At 41.6% G+C, this 23,588-nt stretch overlaps 1 protein-coding gene across 3 annotated transcripts; it reads right to left on the bottom strand.

The window, feature by feature from the left end:
• Positions 1-601: 601 nt before the first annotated feature.
• Positions 602-23,088, bottom strand: LOC138789894 (coiled-coil domain-containing protein 3-like). Of its 3 annotated transcripts, none has more exons than XM_069968749.1 (4): positions 22,984-23,088; positions 20,122-21,163; positions 4,073-4,247; positions 602-1,443 (listed from the first exon to the last, which is right to left on the bottom strand). In XM_069968749.1, the coding sequence occupies exons 2-4, from the start codon at positions 20,478-20,480 to the stop codon at positions 1,153-1,155; spliced, it is 825 nt and encodes a 274-aa protein (XP_069824850.1). In that variant the 5' UTR covers positions 20,481-21,163; positions 22,984-23,088; the 3' UTR covers positions 602-1,152. The 3 variants fall into 3 exon arrangements, with proteins under 3 accessions (XP_069824850.1, XP_069824851.1, XP_069824852.1); XM_069968750.1 differs by having other exon boundaries at positions 22,928-23,088; XM_069968751.1 differs by lacking the exon at positions 22,984-23,088 and having other exon boundaries at positions 20,122-21,207.
• Positions 23,089-23,588: the final 500 nt, after the last annotated feature.

Genomic DNA, 23,588 nt, shown 5'->3' on the forward strand with positions numbered 1-23,588 from the left:
TCTCAAGAACGGGACTGGCTGGAGAGGGTAAGTATTGGGGGCTCTACCGGGGGTCAGGCGAGCTCTGCCTCGGGTGACGGGGTGACGGGTTCCCTTTAAATAAGTATGCTTCAAATTTCTGTTGTGTAGAACATTGTAAGGTTGGGAGGGGAGCTGCTAGTGACCAATCAAAAATCAGCTGTTGATGAAGGGGGTGGAGGTTGTCAGGAATGTTTACATTTTCCACAAATTTAAAGGGGTTGTACGGAACTAGAAAAATTATGATGCATTAATCTAAAAACTGCGCCATATCTGTCCACACCACAGGCTATGTGGGGTATTGCTACTTATCCCCATTCACCAGACACACAACCAATTACTGATTTAGCATCTTTTTCTAATCTTAAAACATGAAGACCACTGACACCATAGGACACCATTACAATTCCTGTTTTCTTACTGATCTTTACTGATCTTGCTGAGTTTATTGTTTATTCGTTATTTACAATGTATACATTAAGGTTTTGGGTTATTTACTGTTACATTTATGTATTATTGAAAAGTTATTGGATACATGGCATACACAATGGCAAATAAACAAGAGAAATAAAGAAAAAAGGGCGGTTTCAATTATAATATTGGGCAGCATTGTAAATTAATATTGTGATTTCAAAACCCAACATCCACTGTTCTTCTTAGATCACCATAGAACCCTATATTGATTTATTTTCTGTTTACTTCAGTTGAGTTCTAGATTTTACATCTTTAGATGCAGCCATATAACATGACATACTGAGAAGGGACTATACATTAGCTGTAGGATCCTATATCTATGTATTTACATGAAGAAAGTATAAAGGAAGATGTATTTGTATGGTTTGCAATATGAGCATAAGCTTCTGCTGTTATTCCCGTAACCTTATGAGGGCCTATGGCCCATATTACATTAAGATGAACCGAATTACTGGTGGTCTACCTTAATACGTACCATATTAATAAGCTCTTTCATGCATGATGTATACTTACGACTTATAATACTGTTTTTTTATACATTTTCTGCAGAGAAAGCATAGCAGATTTATCAAAGCATCATTGCGTTCATTGAGTCACCAGAATTCAGTGCTACTTGGTACCATGTTCCTTCATAACAAGATTTTATAGGATTGGACCTGATTAAGAATCCATCTTGTTCCCAGTTGCCTTCTTAGTTGGCCTGGACATGATTTTCTTGTGGTTGGTCTGTTTTGGGTTTTCTTTCTGAAGACTTTTGTCTTTTTCCAAGATGTGCTTTGATAGGACATCTTTCTTATCGTCCTCTGTTGCCTGACGTAAGGCTCGTTTTAGGTTTTTTACCTTCTCTCGAAGATGTGCATTTGCTTTTTCCAAGAACCGGACCTTTTGGGATAAGGTTTTTGAGCGTTCCTCCTCCTCTAATAAGGCTCTCTGTACTGAGTCACACATCAACTTAAAAAAGAGAATTATTTAGATATTAGATAGATGTTAGACACATAGTTATAATATCACCATCTTAAGAAGATGACATGTAATAATGCGCCAAATTGGGGTTGCTCATTGGAGAAGCCTCGGTGTATTGTCAACATGTGTTATAAGACACAATGTATGGAGTTGAGCATTAAGATAATACTGGATAATCCTATATGAAATATACTTTATCTTAAGAAGCCGGAGAAAATCCCATCATTTATACATATATTTCACACTTAGAATTCTTAAGATATTGTAAAGTTGGATTTAATTTTATAAAGTGTCAAGAGGTTGATATCCTCAAGAAATGTATCAGGTATTTGAAGAAGAGCCTATAAAATGTGTTAAATCTTGTGGTTTGTTAGGACCCTTATAAGATGTGTCAAGTTTTAAGAGCCTGTTTTATTCACCGATTGCAGCTCCCTGATGGTTGGTTACTAGGCAACTGGGCGCCTCTTCTGTTCCAATGATGTCTCTTATCCACTTCCCTTACCATTCTGGATTGGCATTCCTTCTGTACCTGCATGGTGGGATGGGGTTGCCAAGGCTACCTAGGACCTGAAGATACCTCCAGATCCTTGGGGACTATTTAAATGGTAATTAGGGCTCTAGCATACTGCTTGGTGATAAAGGCGGGCCTATCTTGGTTCCTTTTTGTGTATATTGCTATGGTATTTGAATTCTGAAATTGACCCTGACATAGACTTTGTTCCTGACTAGTGTCAAAAAATTTGAGATCTGCAACGTTATCTGAACCCGACCACTCGTCGTTTGATTCCCCGCAGGTGCAGAGGTTAGGTTGTGTATCCTGCATGTTTTGGGATTTTGGACGTTTCTAGAATTGATTTTATGGATGATGGATCTTCAATAAATGGATTTTATTGGAAGCAAGTGATGGCTTCTGCAGTTTATCCATATGCAGAGGTTGGATGCTGCCCTAGGGAAGCCTATGGCTGTGTCCATGTTTTCCAGGACTGCCTCGGGTGGCATCCAACTTCTACAGCCGCGAGGAATCAAAGACTGAGTGGTTGCGTTTGGATAACGTTGTTGAACCCAAATAATTTGACAGATCCACTGGACACTATTCCAGACTATACCCCTGTCTTGTCAGTGGATTGTTTGCCTGGTATATACTGTTCTTCTCCTGGCTCTGACTTCTGGCTATCACCTGCTTACTTTCCTGGTTTTCTTTCTGATTACAATGCATGATATTCCCACCTGTGTTATATGGGTTATGGCTTAGAGAATCCACATTCCAGTAGGTGACTTAAATATTCTGGAAATGTGTCATGTGTTGTACATTTATAGAAGACAAAGGAAAATGGGAATAAGATCTACGAACTGTATCTGACACTATAAAAGAAAGGCATCAAACTCTGGTGTTGTTTGACAAGAATCTTGTTCGGAAAGAGTGTGTTAAAGTTAAAGAAGCTAGAAAAAACTGTATGAAATGTCAATCAGTTGCTTCTAAGGCCAGAAGGATATTGTCATGTATTAGGACCATGGACCTGGGACAAGGGACATTGCTATTCTGGGTACTGGAGCTTGAAAAGGTACAGTGAGGTGCAGCTAAACTAATTAGGGAAATGGAGTGTATTAGTTTTAAGGAAATCTTAAAGGGGTATTCTGAGTTTTTTTAATACAAAATGTGCTCATACTAGGGAAAACATAAAACATATATACTTACCTTCCCCGCTCCTCCAGCTGCTGCTGTATTCCCAGTCACATTGAACAGTGCTTCCTGTTTTTGGAAGTCAGTATAGCATGTGGTATTGCCCTCTCAGATGAGTTTTCCCCTAGGCCGAGCACATTCTTACATAAAACATACAACTTAGAATACCCTTGGAATCCTAAGATAATAAGAAGGGAAATACTAAGAGGGACAATCTTCTATGTTCCTACCCATTTAACAGAATTAAATTTATTTCCTTTTTATAAACTACAGAGATGTAGTGAAAAGCTGTGTCATGTAAAACCTTAAAAAAAGGGACAGTAAAAAAAAGCACTGACGTAAAAAGTCAGATTATTACTCAGGATGAGGAGAGAAATTAGACAATTTAGAACTGACTGGTTAATGCCTTCTGGGTTTCTTACCTTACACTGGTTCAATAGAAGGAAACAAAGCTCTAAAGTTACACATGACCATCCCTGTATCTTCATTTTCTTCTTGCCCTTGGCTGAACCGAATAGCCATATGTCTTTTATCAAGTGTACAAATTATATGTGACCATATGTGTTGTATGACAAGACCCCATGAAGTATTACAAGGAGAAGACTGCATGAAGTTAAATGTATTAAGAAGTCAGAGTATCAAGTTTTAAGAAGGTAAAGAGGACTGAATGAAGGTGGTAAGCAATAAAATTGTAGAGATAAATTTAAGTATCAAAAAGCTGAAGAAGACTCTATGAAATGTGTTAAGCAGCTGGAGAAGTCAATGGTATTTATTACATCAAATGAGTCTTGACTGAGACTGGGATAAGGAAAAAAAATTCGATGAAGATAAAAAACCAATGAACCAAGAGGCAGAAACATAAAGACAACATAAAAGCAATATGGCACAAGACTGAAAGTACGACATGACTGACAGAGCAGATGTGCGTCCCCTCACCCTGCTGTCCTCTTGAGCTTCCCAGTCTGGGGAGTAGATCTGTGGATCTATTCCAGCTACACAGTTGGAGAACTGGAATATACTTGCAAATATGCGATTGTTTTCTGGTGTGTTTGGAAAGATGGGATCTTGAAAATTGACTCCATGTGGAAGGAGATTATAATTTTCATCCATCCTAATGAAAAGAACAGATGAGATATTAGACTAGAATGCCCATTGTACAAACGGAACTTTAATACTATTTGTAACATCATCTTTCTTTAGGTGGCAAGTGCTGAAAAACAGGAGTCCCTCATCCCAGTAGTTCAGCTGTGTCAAGATCTGAATCTCTGGGATAATAAACACTCCAAGGAAAAGAATTCCAATGGCTTCTGGTCTGGGAGCATTGGGAGAACCCCCATGAGGACTCCTAGATAGAAAGTACGTGCGCTACAAAATCTTAACTTTTAATAATACTATTAAAAGTAAGTGCAGTGGAAAGAAAAACAAAAAAAAAACCCTTTACTTCATTGCATTGATTTTCTATTTTAAATAGCAATCTGTTGTGTGCCTCTGCTTACAGTGTGTTGTACTGCAGACATGGCAAGCAATTTACCATTGTACTATTGCACTTAGAAAGAAGATCTCAAGTAAATCTTAATATTATAATATTATCGGCACAAAAGGGTCATATTTTTCTTAAGTTTTTTTACTGCACTTACTTTTAATAGTGTTAATAAAAGTTGATTTTAAGATGTGAAATTCACAAACAAGGTATTTTTGTAACCCGAGCCATGGTGCCTGAGGGTTTATGTTGTATACTTATCAGGACTCAATGGCACATGGTAGGTGACGGCCATTACATATGTTAAATTGTGAAGCATTTCCAACATCCACTGTGCTCAAAAAAGTCCTCTAGACATCTTTGGGGACTTTCCTGTGTCATAATTCCTTGACTTTAAATCACCTTGACTCAGAGGTGTACCCGGGAGCTCCTGGGCCACAATACAATATCTGCCCCACCTACCATCTGCTATTTATAATGCTAGTTTCTTGTAATGTGGCAGATGTTTAGGCTCCCTCGGGCACCAGAGCCAGGTAGGACTTCTAATTCTGCACCATTTATAGCTATGCCCTTGCCTCGACCCACTAGGGGAGATCAGGTAGAGTTTAATGGTAGCCGTGGTGCTAATGTGTGTGGCCTCCAGAGGAAAATCAACATCAGTGCCTGCTAGGAAAACGCAGAGGAATGACTAAAGCCCCTATTACACAGGGCGATGAGAGGGAGCAAGCGAGTGCCAACCTGTCAGGCCAGCACTATCTTGCTCCTCGTTCCCCGCTCGCTGCCAGCGCTAATATACACGGCGGCAGCAAGCAGGTAAGAGTCGGGGAGCTGCAGGGGGGGCACCTAGGTGATCACTAGATCGTCCGGGCAGCCCATAGAAGATGGCGGTGGTCTGCTGCCACTGCTATTGCGTGGAGCAACAGCAGCATATCCCTGCTGTCTAGACAGTTGGTCTTTCAACATGTTGAAAGACACTGAAAGACAACGATCAGCCTACATCGTGCATGTTGGCTGATCGTTGTCTTCTATTACACAAGACAAGACAAGAGATAGCATCACAGAACCGATCCAGCTGCTGGAGTTGACCAGACCAACGTAAGATGGTTCTGTATACATTGGTTGCAGGGTTATGTGGCATAACACAGCTCATATTCCAGGATGACTATAGCCACAGTTCCGCCTAGCTTCCAAATCCAGAAATCAGTAAAACTTTTGCCACACAATAACAGTCCAAGTTTCCTGCATATTCTAACACACAGAGTTTCTGGTAATTCCAGCTCTTTATTTTGTCTGGCACAAAAGTGAAGGCTGAGATACATGGCCGGCACACACACAGACAGGCACATTCTCAGTGCAGAAATGTGTTATGTATCAACCTGCAAGTCATAAGGAGTCCCAGAGGGAGCCAAGCACTGCTTCCTGCCCAGAGATTGAATACAGCAATTCTATACTGATGGGAAACAGAACATACAGGAGCCAAAGGGGAAGAAAAGAAGCACTGAGTATTGTGCACAAGTGGAAGTGGCAAATTATGTATTATTGTACCCAAACTGATGTCATTTTGGTCATTTGTCTATGGACAAGAATGATGCTCTTACGTACAAGGAATTATAACAACTATAACACTTCCCCCCATGTACAAGAATATAACTACTATAATACTGCTCCAATGTACAAGAATATAACTACTATACTACTGCTCCCTATATACAAGAATATAACTACTATAATACTGTCTCCTATATACAAGAATACAACTACTATATTCTTGTACATAGGTGGCAGTATTATAGTAGTTATATTTTTGTATATAGGATCTGTATTATAGTAGTTATAGTCTTGTACATAGGGGGCAGTATTATAGTAGGTATATTCTTGTACATAGGGAGCAGTATTATAGTAGGTATACGATCCAGGAGAAAAAGAAGCGCTGCACCTCACACCTATGGCTGACACTAATGCCTCTCGGCTGCATATAAAAAAAACATCAAATTATAGTAGGTATATTCTTGTATGTAGAGGCAATATTATAGTAGTTATATTCTTGAACATAGGGTGCAGTATTATAGTAATTGTTTTCTTGTACATAGGAGCAGTATTATAGTACTGTAGTTGTATGCGGGTAGAGACAGAAGCCTGCACTACCACTAAATCAGCCACAGGAATAGTTGCATGTAGATGGCTATTTGGACTACAGGATATATGTAGGCATACAACCAGAGTGCATGAGCAGAAAAGGAGACATAATGATTACAGTCAGAGAACGAATTCATGTACTGACTGACTACAGACTTGGTGAGTGCATGAATTCGTTCTCTGACTGTAATTATAGTAGGTATATTCTTGTACATAGGGGCAGCATTATAGTAGTTATGGCCAGTTGAAGCGGGAAAGTTAGCCCGCGAAATGGCTGTAGCCACGGTGCATAGCACCTTTGGACCTGTCTCTCCCTTCCCTGAACAACCTGCATGATGGCATCTTGACAGTAAACCAACTGCTGCAGAAACCTGGTGAGTGCCGCTGGCTTCTATTTTCCTGACTCAAAGGCTTGTGCTATTATAGTAGTTATAGTCTTGTACATAGGGGGCAGTTTTATAGTAGTTATATTCTTGTACATAGGGCAGTATTATAGTAGTTATATTCTTGTATATAGGGAGCAGTAGTATAGTAGTTATATTCTTGTATATAGGGGGCAGTATTATAGTAGTTAGAATACTGCTCCCAATGTACAAGAATATAACTACTATAACACTGCTCCCTATGTACAAGAATATAACTACTATATTACTGCCTCCTATGTACAAGAATATAACTACTATAACACTGCTCCCTATGTACAAGAATATAACTACTATAATACTGCTCCTATGTACAAGAATATAACTACTATAATACTGCTCCTATGTACAAGAATATAACTACTTTAATACTGCTCCTATGTACAAGAATATAACTACTATAATACTGCTCCAATGTATAAGAATATATCTACTATAATACTGTTCCTATGTACAAGAATATAACTACTATAATACTGCTCTTATGTACAAGAATATAACTACTATAATACTGTTCCTATGTACAAGAATATACTATAATACTGTTCCTATGTACAAGAATATAACTACTATAATACTGCTCCTATGTACAATAATATATCTACTATAATACTGCCCCCTATATACAAGGATATAACTACTATAATACTGCCTCCTATCTACAAGAATATAACTACTATAATACTGCTCCTATATACAGGAATATAACTACTATAATACTGCTCCTATATACAAGAATATAACTACTATAATACTGCTCCTATATACAGGAATATAACTACTATAATACTGCTCCTATATACAAGAATATAACTACTATAATACTGCTCCTATATACAAGAATATAACTACTATAATACTGCTCCTTTATACAGGAATATAACTACTATAATACTGCTCCTATATACAAGAATATAACTACTATAATACTGCTCCTATATCCAGGAATATAACTACTATAATACTGCTCCTATATACAAGAATATAACTACTATCAATACTTCTCCTATGTACAAGAATATAACTACTATCAATACTTCTCCTTATACACAAGACTTTACCTATTACAATACTGCTTCCCATCTATAACACCACAACTAGTATGAAACAATCACAACTATACATTACATACTGTTCATTATGCAGTTTACAGAAATAATGTGACTGTTGTGAAACTACAACTCCCAGCATGTCCTGGCAGCTGCAGAGTTCACCAGCCCCTTGTGTAAATAAAGAGCACTTCCATCTCTACAGTTCTTCCATCTCTAGCTAGGTACTGCATCCATTAGGTCTCCTGTGCATCTGTAGGACACGGCTGTCCTGTCCACCCTCCAGCCATAGGATTATGCTGCATTCCTGAGGGATTTATCAGCTTTTTATTTTGCAAAGTTGTTTTACCTTTGATCCAAAGTATTGGGTTAAATATTAAGATGGGCGCTGTCAGCTAGACTTAGTGTCCAGTCTCCTAAATGTCTGCACGCTCTATGGTCTTCGCATCACATCATCAAGATGTACATTACTCTGGCGGAATTTTTTTTTCAAATCAACTGGTGTCAGAAAATTATACAGATTTGTAAAATACTTCTATTTAAAAATCTCAAGTCTTTCAGTACTTATCAGCTGCTGTATGCCCTGCAGGAGGTGGTGTATTTGTTCCCGTTGGACACAGTGCTCTCTGCTGCCACCTCTGTCTGTGACAGAAACTGACAGCAAATCTCCTAGAAAACCTTCTCTGCTTTGGACAGATCCTGATTAAGGGCCACCTGGCCAGAAAAGTGTCAGATCGTGCATCCATTTGGATTTGATTGTGGATTTGTATGACATGGACATTTAATGGATTTTGAATAAACACAAAGTTTTATCTTGAAAGTGCAGACCCTCTTCTTCTGTTTGTTTCATACTGTGTGGACTGAGGACTGAGAAACCTTCTGATCGAGCACCCAGCAGGTCAGATGGATGAACTTTTGCTTCATGGCAGCAGAGAGAACTGTGTCAGACTGAAAAGAAAACACCACTTACTGCAGAACATACAGCAACTGACAAGTATTGGATTTTTAAATAGAAGTCATTAGTAAATTTGCATAACTTTCTGACACCAGCATTTTTTTTTTACCTTTAATGGCTTTAAAGGGGTATTCCAAGAAAAAATAACTTTTCTGCACAGGAAAGGCGAAAAGTAGGAAATCGTGGGGGGGGGGTCTGACTTCTGTACCACCCACCAATCTCCATATTGGGCCCCACCGCCTGTGTTATGTCCTATGAAACGATGGAAAGAGCTGAGTATGCCAGAAGAGCACTGGACCCCTGTGATTTTCTACAGAAAAATAGTAAATTTTTCATGGAATACCCCTTGGGGGTGTCCAGCTTTAGAAAAACATGGCCACTTTCTTTCAAGGACAGCACCACTCTTGTCTCCAGTTTGGTGTAGTTTTTGCAACTCAGTTCTATTAAAGTTTATAGAGCTTAATTGCAAGCCACACCTGAACTAAAGATAAGAGTGGTGCTTTCTCTGGAAGAAAGTGGCCATGTTTTTCTAATGCAGGATAGCCCCTTTAAATGGGTACACCAGCTAAAATATCTTTCTTTCAAATCAACTGGTTTCAGAAAATTATATAGATTTGTCATGTAATACTATTTAAAAAATCTCAAGTCTTCCAGTACTTATCAGGTGCTGTATGTCCTGCAGGACATGGTGTATTCTTCTCAGTCTGACACAGTGCTCTGTACTGCCATCTCTGTCTGTCTGTCTGTCTGTCTGCTACTGTGCAGAGCAGTAGCAGATTCCCATAGAAAACCTCTCCTGCTCTGGTAAGTTCCTGTCTTGGACAGAGATGTCAGCAGAGAGCACTGTGTCAGACTAAAAAGAAAACAATTCCTGCAGGACATACAGCAGCTGATAAATATGGGAAGACTTGAGATTTTTGAATAGAAGTAAATTGCAAACCTATAAAACTTTCTAAAACCTGTTGATTTGAAAGAAAAAGATTTTCGCTGGACAACCCCTTTAAAGCTTATTTCCCCAGAACTCAACTGAACTTGTCACGGTCCATACAGTACAATGATATAAAAGTCCACGCTTGATCCTTATTCTGTGCAGTTAGATTGGCTACACTTATTTCTAAGAAACTAGACATTTTCTCCCTTAGGACTGACACTAGTGAACTACATTATATCAGCACACCATGTATTTTTTTTTCTTTTTAGAAAAAAGCTGAAGAGAAAAAACTTTAGCAAAAATAAGGTTTTAATAGAAGTGACAGCTGTAAGACCCAAAAATAGTTTGATCACTGGTACCAGATTATATACGGTACATGCATCATCCTGACCGAGCTCCCTAGAGTTGTCCCCCTGTCAGACCAGGCTGCTTCCCCCTTATGACGCATCACGGAATCTGTATGTGCTGTTTTATGTTACAGTATAATAGGCTTACCCACAATGAAAACTAACTATGGGGGCCCAGCGATGAGTATCACACAATGGATAACATAAACCTCCCCCCTACTGTAAATATACAATATAAATACACATACACATGGAATGATTAAAGACACCATTTCTGATATGTTCCTGGTGCTAAACCTGCCCGAGGGGTCACTAGGGGGTTCTATGGTAACTTTTAAGGCACAGCTGAGAATACATAGACATAAACTACAAACAACTCAGCATAACACATGAGTCAGACACCGAAAAATTCACAAAGAAATCAATAAACTCTACATTATGCAGGTAAACTGATACCTTTATAATTCCCTCTTCTATATATATAAGTGCAGCAACAGAAAAGAAAAGTGCAGAGTACAGAAAGAAGGCTGTGGGTGATACTGTCTACTTAAAGGGGTATTCCCCCCAAGAGCTAAAAAATAAAATGCCCCCCAGCTGGTCCCACTCACCAAGTGCCCCTGAGAATTTTAAGCTGTCTCCCGTCTTTCTAGCTGCTTCCGTTCCATAGTTACAAGTTTTTTAAACAGCTGAAATATATCCAAAATGGCGCCGGCCAGAAGACTACATCTCCCATCATGTAATGCTTATGCCTGATTGGTCCATGATGTAGCAGAGCTGTTATTCACAAGATATAGTGAGTGAGTGACATAGCAGAGTTGAGTGAGTTGCATAGCAGAGTTGAGTGAGTTGCAGCTGCAGAGTTGAGTGAGTGACATAGCAGAGTTGAGTGAGTGACATAGCAGAGTTGAATGAGTTGCATAGCAGAGTTGAGTGAGCTGCAAAGTTGAGTGAGCTGCATAGCAGAGTTGAGTGAGCTGCATAGCTGAGATGGATGAGCGGCATAGCAGAGCTGAGTGAGTGAGGGGGGGGTTGGCGCGGGTGAGCCCCGGGGGGGTGCCGCCATGGGTGAGTCCCAGGGTGGGGATGCCGCTGTGGGTGATTCCCGGGGAAGAGCTGCAGTGGGTGAGTCTCTTTGGGGGGTGAGGTGTCGTGCCGCAGGTGTGCCCTGTGCCCCTCCAGCTCGTAGGGATAGTCTCGGAGCATTTTCATCCTGGGGCCCCGGGGACCACAACCGTCGGCCCTTCAAGCTGCCGCCCGACATGCTCACTCCCATGTGCTCACTGCCCGCTGTATTGCTGGACACTCAGCAGGTGCCCAATCTGATGCTGCTCCTGGCTGGTGTGGCTGCTGGATTACTCTGTGCTGCCCCTCACTATGGCAGCTGTCAGCTCAGTTAGTGGCCCACTATGTGAAGCGGTGCCCAGGTGTGAGCCCTCTTTGTAGTGCTGGACTCTCACTGGGTGCCCCTCTATCTAATCCTGGATCCTTGGAGGCTGCTAGTTGTTACTCGCTTGGTGCCCCGCTGGTTATACGTGAGTGGGTTCCTTCTCTCCTGCTTTCTCTCCTTGTTCGTCAGCTCTTACTTGCGGGTGAGTCCTGAAAGGTGGATGTGCCGCGGGTGAGTCCCGAGGGGGGGTGTTGATGGTTGAGCTGCGGGGTGGTGGGGGGGGGGGGGGGTGTCAATGTCAGGGGGCACAATGTGGGGGCCACAGGTGTGCTCAGGGGCGGGGATCACACAGGTTACCTAGGGGGAGGGAGTCGGGAAACACTGATCAGCAGGAGCTGTTAGTGTCCTCCCTCACTTCAATAGGCAGGGATAGAAGCGCTTACCCAGCCCATTGAAGAGACGGAGAGCACGTGATGCCGACACGGAGGGTGGGGGCCAGGAGCAGGAAGCGTGTCGAGTTGGACTGAGATTTGATGATTCTCTGCGTTTGGTGGGGGTGAATGCATCTAGATAACAGCATAACCGTGCAGAATCCATAATAAATTGATATTGGAAAGATGGACAGCTATGGGTGGGCAACAGATTAAAGCTATGGGAATACCCCTTTAATGCATTTTACCTTATATACTGGTTTATACATGTCCTACTGCAGCATAATAGAATACCAATTGATTTAAAGAAACTAAGCAGCATGTCATAAGTTTTGATTGGCGGTGTCCGGCTGCTGAGACCCTCATAGATCTCTAACACGAAGGGGCAGAGCGTTCCTTTATTTTTCTGCTTAGCTTTACTTATTGAAGGGTGTGGTTTTTTTTTTAACCAAAAAATGTTTTCTTTTAAATCAACCAGAAAGTGCCAGAGATTTGTAATTTACTTATATTAAAAAAATCTCAAGCCTTCCAGTACTTATCAGCTTATGTATGTCCTGCAGGAAGTGGCTTATTCTTTCCAGTCTGACACAGTGCTCTCTGCTGCCACCTCTGTCCCTGTCAGGAACTGTCCAGAGCAGTAGCAAATCCTCACAGAAAACCTCTCCTGCTCTCCAGACTGGAAAGAATATCTTTACCTGCAGGACATACAGCAGCTCATAAGCACTGGAAGACTTGAGATTTTTAATAGAAGTAAATTACAAATCTCTGGCACTTTTTGTTACCAGTTTTCTTTTTTTTCTTTTTTTTTTTTTTTTTTTTTTGCAGAACTACCCCTTTAAAGTAGAGCAAGTAGTAGACAGGTAAAAAATGACGATGGGAGGAATTTATCAGCGAGATATGCCAGGGTTGTCACATAAAAAGTACAACATTCTCGCACAAGTTTCCAAAGCTTAAGGGGGCAGCTGTATATCCACTACATATACAGTAAATCCAATATCCAAACAGTGCACAATGTCCCCTCAAAAAGGAAAAAAGAAGTGAAGACTGGAGAGCAGAAGGCACCAGCCTTATTCTTCTCCCTGGACTAACCCTTTAAGGAAGCTTAGGAGTTTGCTGCATACAGTATTATTATTGAGAACAACATATAAACAGTATGCTGTAAGCTCCTATGCTCCCTCTAGTGGTGGCTGCAGGCAGTCAGAATGTTAATGGATATATCATTTTATATGGGGAATATTGAGCTCTGTATTAGAAACCTTCTAACTTCTTTGCGTTGAGGTTTTCTTGGTACTATATTTTTTGTTAAATTCCTCAATAAAAAGAAAATAATAAAATGGAAAAGTTATGTAAGAAAATTATTCAGCAGAATAATGGATCAATTTTTAGTTCTTCAAGGATGAACATTCACTTTAAGCTGAATAACAATAGAAAGTACAAATTTAGCATTACACAGCAAAACAGGACACAAAGGTGTCATCGTGACTAATCTCCTTTATGATCTTATAATGTGAAGTGTTACTATTACATACTGTTCCTTGCATTGACAGTTCCTATTGAGTAATTACTGCTTTAAAGAGGAAGTCCCACAAACTGTAAAAATGGCAGGCAGGCGGGGGTTAGTGAGAAAAAAAAAACAGTTGAATTCTCCCCTCCTCGTGCCTCCATTGTGTAGCCATGGAGTCCCAATAATTGCCGCCGGCTGTTATTTTCTGCAGTAAACCAGGTACATCACGTCCTGCCCCATTCAGTGATTGGTTGGGCGGGCAATCACTCATCTGGGATCATGACGTTGCATTCCTAATGATGAGGAGGGCAGGGAGGAGGACAGAGAGGTTGTGCCAGCCTAATGCATACACAATCTAGGCCACGCCCGTTGGGCACGGGGCTGCAAGTTTAAAAGTAGTTTTTTAGGACAATGACTGCATCACCTGCCGATCGGACCCCAGGGCAGATCTTGGATTAAAAGCAGCTATCTGAAGGTACAAGCGGTTTAGGGGGGTCAGATTGTGGGTACAGAGTCGTTTTAAATCTTAGAAGTTTACAAATCTGTATAACTTTCTGATACCAATTCAGTTAAAAACTATATATATTTTTTTTATATCCTACAACGACCACCTGACCTGCCTGGGTCACTGTCAACAATTTCCTAAACAAAAAAGGCTACTACTGTTTAACCAATATAAATCTCTTTATTATCTCAAGTATCAAAAAAATCACAACATGGAGTAAAAATCATGCACACAAGAAGTACTGTCTAGATATACAAAGATAGTATAGATACAAGCAGTGTATCTATAAGATGTAAAGGTATCCACTACTAGTGTGAACACTGCCCACAAGATGGTATTGGCTTTGGTGCTCTGTATTGCACTTAAATGTCTCCTGCTATTGCACTAAACCCAGATGAATAAAATTGTCTAGATGGTAATGAGAAAGTTCTCCAAAATAGTAAAATACAATAACTGGGAAAGAAAGACAGTACCTGATATAACTGTGTGCTGCCACCTCTAACGCACGTTTCGCGTACCGCTTGTTCACAGAGGAGTCACTGAGTCACGTGCGTTAGCCTATACCATCTTGTGGGCAGTGTTCACACTAGTAGTGGATACCTTTACATCTTATAGATACACTGCTTGTATCTATACTATCTTTGTATATCTAGACAGTACTTCTTGCGTGCATGATTTTTACTCCATGTTGTGATTTTATTGATACTTGAGATAATAAAGAGATTTATATTGGTTAAACAGTAGTAGCCTTTTTTGTTTAGGAAATTATATATATTTTTTTAACCAGAGTACCCCTTTAAGGGATCAGTGGGGGTCTCAGCACTCAGAGTCCTACTGATGAAAACTTCTGACATTTTGCGTACAAAAACTGTGAAACTTTACAATAGGAAATCCAAATCCATACTTTTTACACAATAATCTAGAACAGGGATGTCAAACTCAGGCCCTCCAGCTGTTGCAAAACTACAATTCCAATCATATCTCGACAGCCAAATCTTTTAGCTTTGGCTGTCCAGGCATGATGGGAATTGTAGTTTTGTAACAGCTGGAGGGCCTGAGTTTGACACATCTGATCTAGAACTTTATCTCTTAGCTTTAGGCTTTTGTCTCAGCTTCTATGCTTTTAAACACAAATTTGATATCACTTTCTCTTATGAATTTTCTGAGCTTTTAGCACAGAAGGAAGTTTAAATCCATTGGCGGTGTTTAGTTCCACATTACTCAGAGGGTTCATTATAGATCTTATTATACAACCTGTAGGAAGGAAGCTGAGGCTGATATTCCTCCTGACGCTGCTACAGGGAGAGGTTGGCTCTTTTTCATGTTATTTCGATAAGGTCCAATAAGTTCTCACTTAGGATATGTGCCATATTTTTACACACTGGCCTCCATCTCTGTCTAGGCCGCAGGCATTCAGATTACACACAAGGCTAATGTGACGGTTACTTGCCTAAAAACAATACCGCTTTATAAAATGGTAAATTATACAAAATACATCATTAGTACTTGATGACTATAAATTATACTCCAAGAACCAAGTGAATCTCTGCATGAACTTAAAGGGGTACTCCAGCGGGGGGGGGGGGGGGGCACTTTTTTGCTGGGACCAGGGAGGAGGTGGCCAAGGGAAAAGACGTCCACTCACCTACCCAGTTTCAGCCACGTGATGTCTCAGGTCCGCTCAGCCACTCAGTGAAGGAGGCGGGATCCGTTTCAAGTCCGCTGAGATCCCGCCCCTGTCACTGAGTGGCTGAGCGGACCTGAGACGTATCGTCTCGGGCCCGTGTCAGACACCCAGAAGCGACCGGGAATCGGGCACCGGAATGCCATGATGCGGGACCCGCCGCTGGCACCGGGGAGGTGAGTGGACGTCTTTTCCTTGGGCCACCTCCTCCCCGGTCCCAGCAAAAAATTGCCCCCCCCCCGCTGGAATACCCCTTTGAAGGAGAAGTCGGCAGATTATAAAATCCAGCAGCCATCAGAGGCAAGGGGGAAATTGATTGCAAGTACTAACCTACCTCTCCCTGTGCCTTCTGAGCTCCAGGATCCCTGGAGCTGACACATCATGCCCCGGCTGATTGGCTGGCCTCTCAGCCAGTCAGCCACTGGGGTGAGATGCCACTCCAGTCACTGATTGGCTGCGCGGCCAGTCCATCAGCCGGGAGAGGCCTTTTCCCCCAAAACGTGATGTCATCAGAACTCGGGGAAAATGCCTTCCGGCGGGGGTCCTGCGGCCAGTCCCACCGCTCACCGCGAACATGGGGAGAGGTTAGTTAGTACTTTTACTTAATTTCCCCCCTGCCACTGCCTGCTGCCGGATTTTAGAATCTCCTTTAAAGTGTTACAGTCAATGTAAAAAATCTTTCAAAACATCAGACAAACACAAAAGTTTTAATCAGTTGGGGGCTCAGTGGAGTGACCCGAACCAATCAGTAGATATAGCTAGGAGATGGGCACAGCTGTGTACTTCACTCCTCGACTTGCTAGTTGATCCATCTTGTTGCAGTAGACAGACTCTATAGACTTCTAATGGAGCCTGTCTCCTGCGATAAGTCAAATTGAGCTGCCAACCAGTAAGTCACATACTTCCCCCAGCACAGCCTTAGGCTATGTTTACACAACGTAAAGAGACCGGCCATTCCTTAACTCGACCGGGTCACGGAACGGCCGGTCTCTGCAAAGATCATTCCGGCCAGTACTTAAGTACCGGTTTGATGATGTTTCAGGCCGCAGTGTTCTGATGTGTGCACATCAGCGCACACCCGCATCAGAACTCCCCATAGGACACAATAAAGCAAGCGGCTGGAGCCACTTGCTTCATTGTGTGAACTGACAGGTCTTTCTGCGGCCGCAATTCACTGAATTGTGGCCACAAAAAACTGACATGTCAGTTATTTGCGGGTCCGCATGGGATCCCGGCCGGAGCGTATATGATGTGTATACACTCCGCCCAGGATCCCATAGCAGATAAGGCAATGTTCCACTCCGCATAAAGTACGGCCATTGTTGCTGATGGCAACAACAGCCGTACTTTTACGTAGTGTGAACATAGCCTTATGCTTCTCCTGGCTATATCTTGCATCTGTTTCAGCTACGGAGGGCATTTACTACTGTAGTCCTACACGTAATACAGTAGAAATCAAGCCTGATCACTGAAAATAGTTCTTCCAGTACCGCGCCGTAGCCAAGATGGCTGTCCCCTCCCTGTGGGCCTATTAAGTTAACAAGCCTTAAAACATTCCCAGTGACTGTGAATTTTGGCCTGAGACGTTACTCATCACATTTAAGATAATTCAGCCTGACGTTTACTATACTGGGAGTCCCAGGGCTGTCTGTGGATTTATGTTGCTTTGCTATGAGCTGCATTGGTTGCACTTCATTAAATCTCTGCTTTAACGGTTTATGAGATCATCGCCACCCAGCAGGTTAAATATTGTGATCTGTCAAGGGCTCATCAGCCGTCTGCAGCCTAAAAACCATATCTGCAGGCAGATATAGGTCTACCAGATGATAATGACCAAGCAAACGTCCTTCTAGGCTTTAAAGGGTATGCACAACATTCAGAAGATGGGATAAGAAGCCGATCAGTGGGAGCCTGACTGCTGACTGAAACCCCCACTGGTCAGAACGGAGTAAAATTGTCCCACAAAAATATTATGCAGCCAGCTCTTAGTTTATTGTCTATGGGGCTTCTGAACTGTCCTAAGATCAGCATGGTGCGTTCCATTGATTTGGTGGCCATTTGTCTCTGTTCTTGTGATGAGTAGGGGGCTCAGTGGTCAGACTCCTACCGATCAGCTTTGTATCCTGTGAAAACTTTGCAGGTTGAAAATATCCCTTTAAGGAGGAAACAATGTAAAGGCTTTATAAAACCTCTAAACATGTCTCAGAAATAACTGGTTGTTTACTAGAGTTCCCCTGTTGCAATTCACTCTCCCAACTACTACTACTAATAATACTACTGTCAAGAAAGTTTTCAGTTCCATTAAGCTAGTCTTTGCTTATCTGATACGCCAAAATTAAAAATCCAGGGCCGGCGGGGGGTGCAGGAACCTAATAAAGAATCTATACTGTGCCCCCTGCATCACCTATCACGGAGCTCTCGTAGTGTCCCGGATCTCCCACTCCAGCAATGTTACGACCTGGCTCAGGAATGCCTGCACAGCCAATCAGTGACTGGGGCAGGACACCGCTGCATTCACTGACTGGCTAAGCTGTCCCTTTCCACTGGGTCGTGATAAAACTGGAAGCGCGCAACATGGCCTGTGACATGGCATTGCGGAGACACGGGGACAGGTAAGTATAGTATAGATTCTTTATTACTATGTTCCCACACATTCCTACCAGCCTTGGATTTTTTGTTTTGGCTGGACTTCTTTAAAGGGGTAGACTGGGAAGCAGTATATGGCTATGCCTTCTGTTCCCTGGTTCTCACTTCCCCTCTTTCTACATCTTGGAAGTATATCTTCCAAGTGAGGGGGCGAGTTTATATATAATACATATATATCCAATGTCCAATAGCTGCACAATGTCCCTGCAAGTGGCAAGAGAAGTAATTAACAAAAGGCATCAGTTATATTCTGCTCCATGGACAAACCCTCTAAAGAGAATCTACCATCAGGTACAGTCATTTTAAGTGTTGCATATGAATAGGACGAAGTCGGTGCCGCAGTCCTGCTTTTTGAAATGTGGCCCGGTTTCCCCACACGGCACCGGTCTATTAATGAGCACTGGCCTAGGCTAAAGCACTAGAGGCGGGCCCGTCCAGTGCTTGGTAATAGACCGGCAACGTGTGCAGGAATTAGGGCACAGTTAAAAAAAAATAAAAAAGGACCGTGATACCGGCTTCCCTGCGTCTGTGCTGTTCTATTTATATGCACCACTTATGGTGCACCTGATGGTACATTCGCTTTATGAAGCTTAGGATTTTACTGTATACAGTGTTATTATTTAGATCAATGTATAAACAGTATGCAGTAATCTCATATGCTCCCCCTAGTGGTGGCCGCAGTCAGTCATAAGGGTACTGATAATTGACTTTATGTAGGGGATTTTTTCTGTATTACATAACTGGAAATGGACTATATTATAGTCTTCTCTTTGTGTAGCGGTTTTCTTATTAAATTCTTCTATAAAAAGAGAATTAAAAAAAGAAATCTGGAAAAGTTATATTAAAAAAACAGAATATTGGATCCATTTTTTACTTCTTCAAGGACAAATATTCACTTTAAGGTGAACAACAATAGAAAGTACAAATATAGCATTAAACAGCAAAACAGGACACAAAGGTGTCATCGTGACTAATCTCCTTTGTGATCTTATAATGTGAAATGTTACAATTACATACTGTTTCTTGCATTGACAGTTGTAAGCAAATTGTCACCTTGTAGTGACACCATGACACATGACACTACATCATCTACATGACACCTGAAGAGGACCCTATCATTATTGCATTCTAATTTTTCATTTCATTGTCACCCAGCTTTTCCAGAGCTATGAATGACAGATCTGTCTAGTTATGAAGTGATAGGAGATAGGGGATGTATTATTGCATATAGGCTATTCAGGAACCTGACAAAGTATTCAGACAACCCATGTTCCACCAGCTTTTCCAGAAATGGGATTTGAATAAGAAATAGGAGTATAGAATTTTTTAGACAATGATAGAAGAAGACGGCTCCATGACTTAGAAGATTTATGATCAAGATTATTGGCAAAGTATACAAACCCTTTAAGTAAAATGTTATAAATAACAGATAAATTTTACAACCATGTAAAACATTAAGCCCCTTATGGTCCTAGTTAAGGCATGTATATAAAATAGACCGATGTTACCTTAGAAAAAAGTAATAGGAGTTGTTCTCCATCACGGTGTATGAGTGACAGTTGAAGTAGCCAAGTCCTGTGACATTAAGTCGGGATCCTGCTGGAACTTCCAACATACTCCCCCAGCCCTGGTCACACAATAGTTCAATCTCTGCAGAATAGAACAGGTCTGAGTTGTACTGCCAGGGCAGGTAGTTGTAGACACTATAACTATCCTTATGAAGAGCCAACACCTTGGCAAACACCACAGTCTCCACCAGTTCCGCTCTACAGGCTTCAGTCTGTGGTCTCCAATCTTGAGGCATCTGGCATCCCTTAAGCACTCCAAACATGATGCCACCAACCACTATGAACCTTAAGACCAGCATTGTATCAGCTCTTAGCCGGCAGATGCCAAACACACTGCAGTTCCTTCCTGGATCTCCTCTAGATAAATGTTGGCAGACTACCCAAGGACATCTGAGAGGAACCAGGGATTAGTCCAGTTTAAGAAATGGCTCCAGATGTCAAGAGCAATGCCAATGAATAACAAAACACAAAGGAATTCTTGAGATCACTCTAGGTCTTATTCCACTAGTGGACTATTCGGAGATGGAGGGGGGATCTTTAGTTCTGTGAGAAAGTGTTTGGCTTTGTCAACCAGCCAAACATGAACCATCCATAAGATAAAGAAGGTTCTTCTCCCTCAAGCATGTAAGCTAAGTGTGCCAAGACCTCTCTTTGTGCTCCAGGTCACTCTCTTTGGCTTTCTTCCCTGGCTCCTTACTCCATCTCTCTGAACACAAGGACAGGCTGCACGAAAGGAGATACTTGTGGTTAAGCTTGGAACCCGTTCTAGGGTCTGTGTGATGCTGAGACTCTGCGTATGGATAAAATCTGTCGTTCATTAAAGTCCATTCAATCGAAGGCAAATTCCAGACCAAAAAGGACAGACCAGTTTTCAGCCTCAGCCTGTTGCGTTTTGCAGCCTCCAGAATGTATTGTTGTCTGTAGAATCTTTCCTAAGAAATTACAGAAGCATCTTAAGAACTCTCCTCCTTGTTTAAAGACCCTATGAAGACAAAGAAATCTCCATTACACATGTAACATGTTTCTTTAGATGGTCTTGACAAGCTGCAACCCCATTTAGGATTGGAGTGTAATAGGAGCCCAATGTTCTGCCCTCCCACTCTTGTCTATAAAACATGCATATTTAACTGATTAAAGGGTAAAAAAAAAAAATCTACGCAAGTCTTAAGAAGCTGCTTCAGAACTTGAGACTCTGAGCAATGAGAGCAGCAAATAGCGGAGGAACTCCAGAATATTAACCATAACTTTTCCAAAGGAAGTGGGGGAGGGGGAGCTTTGCTGGCACAGATATAGTAGTAATATGGGCAAACAGAACAGAGTCTTCCCTTGCTTCATGCTCTCTCACTGCAAATGACTCCTGAAATGCAAAGTACATATCCCCCCTGCAGTGATGGTTCAGGTCCATGAAGCTTTATGATCTTCCCTACACGTACATAATCCTGTGTCTGGGACTTATCCTTTATTTCTCATTACTCTTTGGGTCCGCTTAGAATAGTAATTGATGTATAATGAAAAGTGTTTCAATTCTTTAGCGTATTCAAGATCTCTGCTTGCTGTCAGTGAAAAAAAACTAAGAAGGTGAACACCACTATAGATCTGATGCTGAACACAATAGTATCCCTGTAGACAATCTTCTTTAATTTTTACCTACACTGATGCATTGTAGCAAATTATCCAGATAGAAGAGAAATGTGCGCAGTTGAGATTTTCAACTTGAAGAGGATTGTTTAATCTGGAGATCATTGCAGTAAACATTTCCATGTTCTGGTCTGGGTGTAAACATGGACACCCACTTTCATTGACAGCAATCACAGCTCTTAAAAATGGTGTCATACCACTTATAGAAAGTAATAGACTTTGTTACCACAATGGATCATATAGCCCAAGCCTTAGACCTCTTATGACATGGTGGGGTAACAGCTGAGTTGTCCACTCTTTTACATTTTTTTTATAACATGGGAGTGGGGGCTTTGGGGACATTGTGATTGTAGAATTGGTGGCACCCAGGCTGTCCAGGGGACACTGTGTCTAGGCAGATGATATGGGGGAGCAACCAAACCCATGGTCTTGGTGCATGAGGGGGCCTGCCACATAAGAATAAGATGACACCATCATTACAAATGGGACTTGATGCAGATTATGCATTGGGGTCCTGGAGATACAGGTTTGTGTAACAGGGAAGGTAGATCTGCTGAGGATAGGACAAAGGTGTAGAATCCTCAGCCCTCCAGTTGTTGCAAAACTACTATTCCCCTCATGTCTGGGCACCATTTGGTTCTGCAGGCATGATGGGCATTGTAGTTTTGCAACAGCTGAAGGGCTGCAAGTTGTACCTTTCTTTGGTAGAGGCACTATGACCGTGATAGATACACAGTAGGTGTCACAGGAGCTATTTGGTGGTTTGATATAATAGAAAGAGCACCACTCTTCTGTAAGAGCTGTACAGTATATAGCATTGCAGCTCAGCTCCATTCAAGCATTACACTACTGTTCCTCTGGTGATAACATAGAATAGAATCTTGGATCTGACATAATGCTCCCAATTATAAAAGGCAAGAACTGATTAATATTGGGATAAATGCAATCCAATAATAGTGAACCTTTCACTGCAGAAATAATCAGATGAGGAGGATGCATCTCCTGACAATGACAATCAACAATGACACAGCAGTAACAATCTATTTCCGTGCAGTATGACATATAAGACATACTCTCTATAGTGTCCTGTATCAGATATAGCAATTACCTGGATGACTGCATGTAAGCTCTAGCAGAAGACAGACACAAGGAGCTAGCACACACCTTGGCAGTGTCTTGAGACTTGCAGGTCCATCTTTTGGGCGCCAATCAACATAAACTTTCTTCTTTATAGTTATCTGTGGCTGGTCTGGAGTTTTCACTGCTGCTTCATGTCTTCTCTGTAATACAAAATCAGATCTCTGGGCTTGCAATGGCAAACTCACAATTTTCTCACCCCAGGGCAATGTGTAAGAATGCAATGTGGAATGTCATAGGGCGAGTGTAGCGTGAGCTGTAATTATAATGTATGACCACGAGATGGGGCTGATGACACAGGGAGAGCAGGGAAGAACGCAGGGGAGGCAGATATAATTACAGGCTCATTGACATGACTTTGACTGGAGAACAAATTGCTTCTAATAACTGTCCCTATGCTATGTGTAGCCTTTGCAAGCTACAGGCTAGAAAATACAATGTGTTCAACAGTAACATGTTGAGTTTGATAAATGTGTCTCAAAGGACGAGCAACATGGCTCCAATCACAACTGAGCAGTTCATGGGTATGAATAGTAAAGTGGCTACCCCTATGGGGGCTGCTTATATTTGTATGGAGTTGAATCTGCAGACTAGTGATAGACAGCATAGACAGACTTAGATAGATGGGCATA

This window comes from Dendropsophus ebraccatus, chromosome 4 (assembly GCF_027789765.1).
Source record: "Dendropsophus ebraccatus isolate aDenEbr1 chromosome 4, aDenEbr1.pat, whole genome shotgun sequence".
Classification (NCBI taxonomy): domain Eukaryota; kingdom Metazoa; phylum Chordata; class Amphibia; order Anura; family Hylidae; genus Dendropsophus; species Dendropsophus ebraccatus.

Excerpts from the sequence above, each read along its gene's own strand:
- LOC138789894 (XM_069968749.1), bottom strand. The coding sequence starts at position 20,480 with ATGCTGGTCTTAAGGTTCATAGTGGTTGGTGGCATCATGTTTGGAGTG. Across the intron at positions 4,248-20,121 it reads TCCTATTACTTTTTTCTAAG|GATGGATGAAAATTATAATC; the intron begins GTAACATCGGTC and ends TCTTTTCATTAG. Across the intron at positions 1,444-4,072 it reads AAGCTCAAGAGGACAGCAGG|TTGATGTGTGACTCAGTACA; the intron begins GTGAGGGGACGC and ends CTCTTTTTTAAG.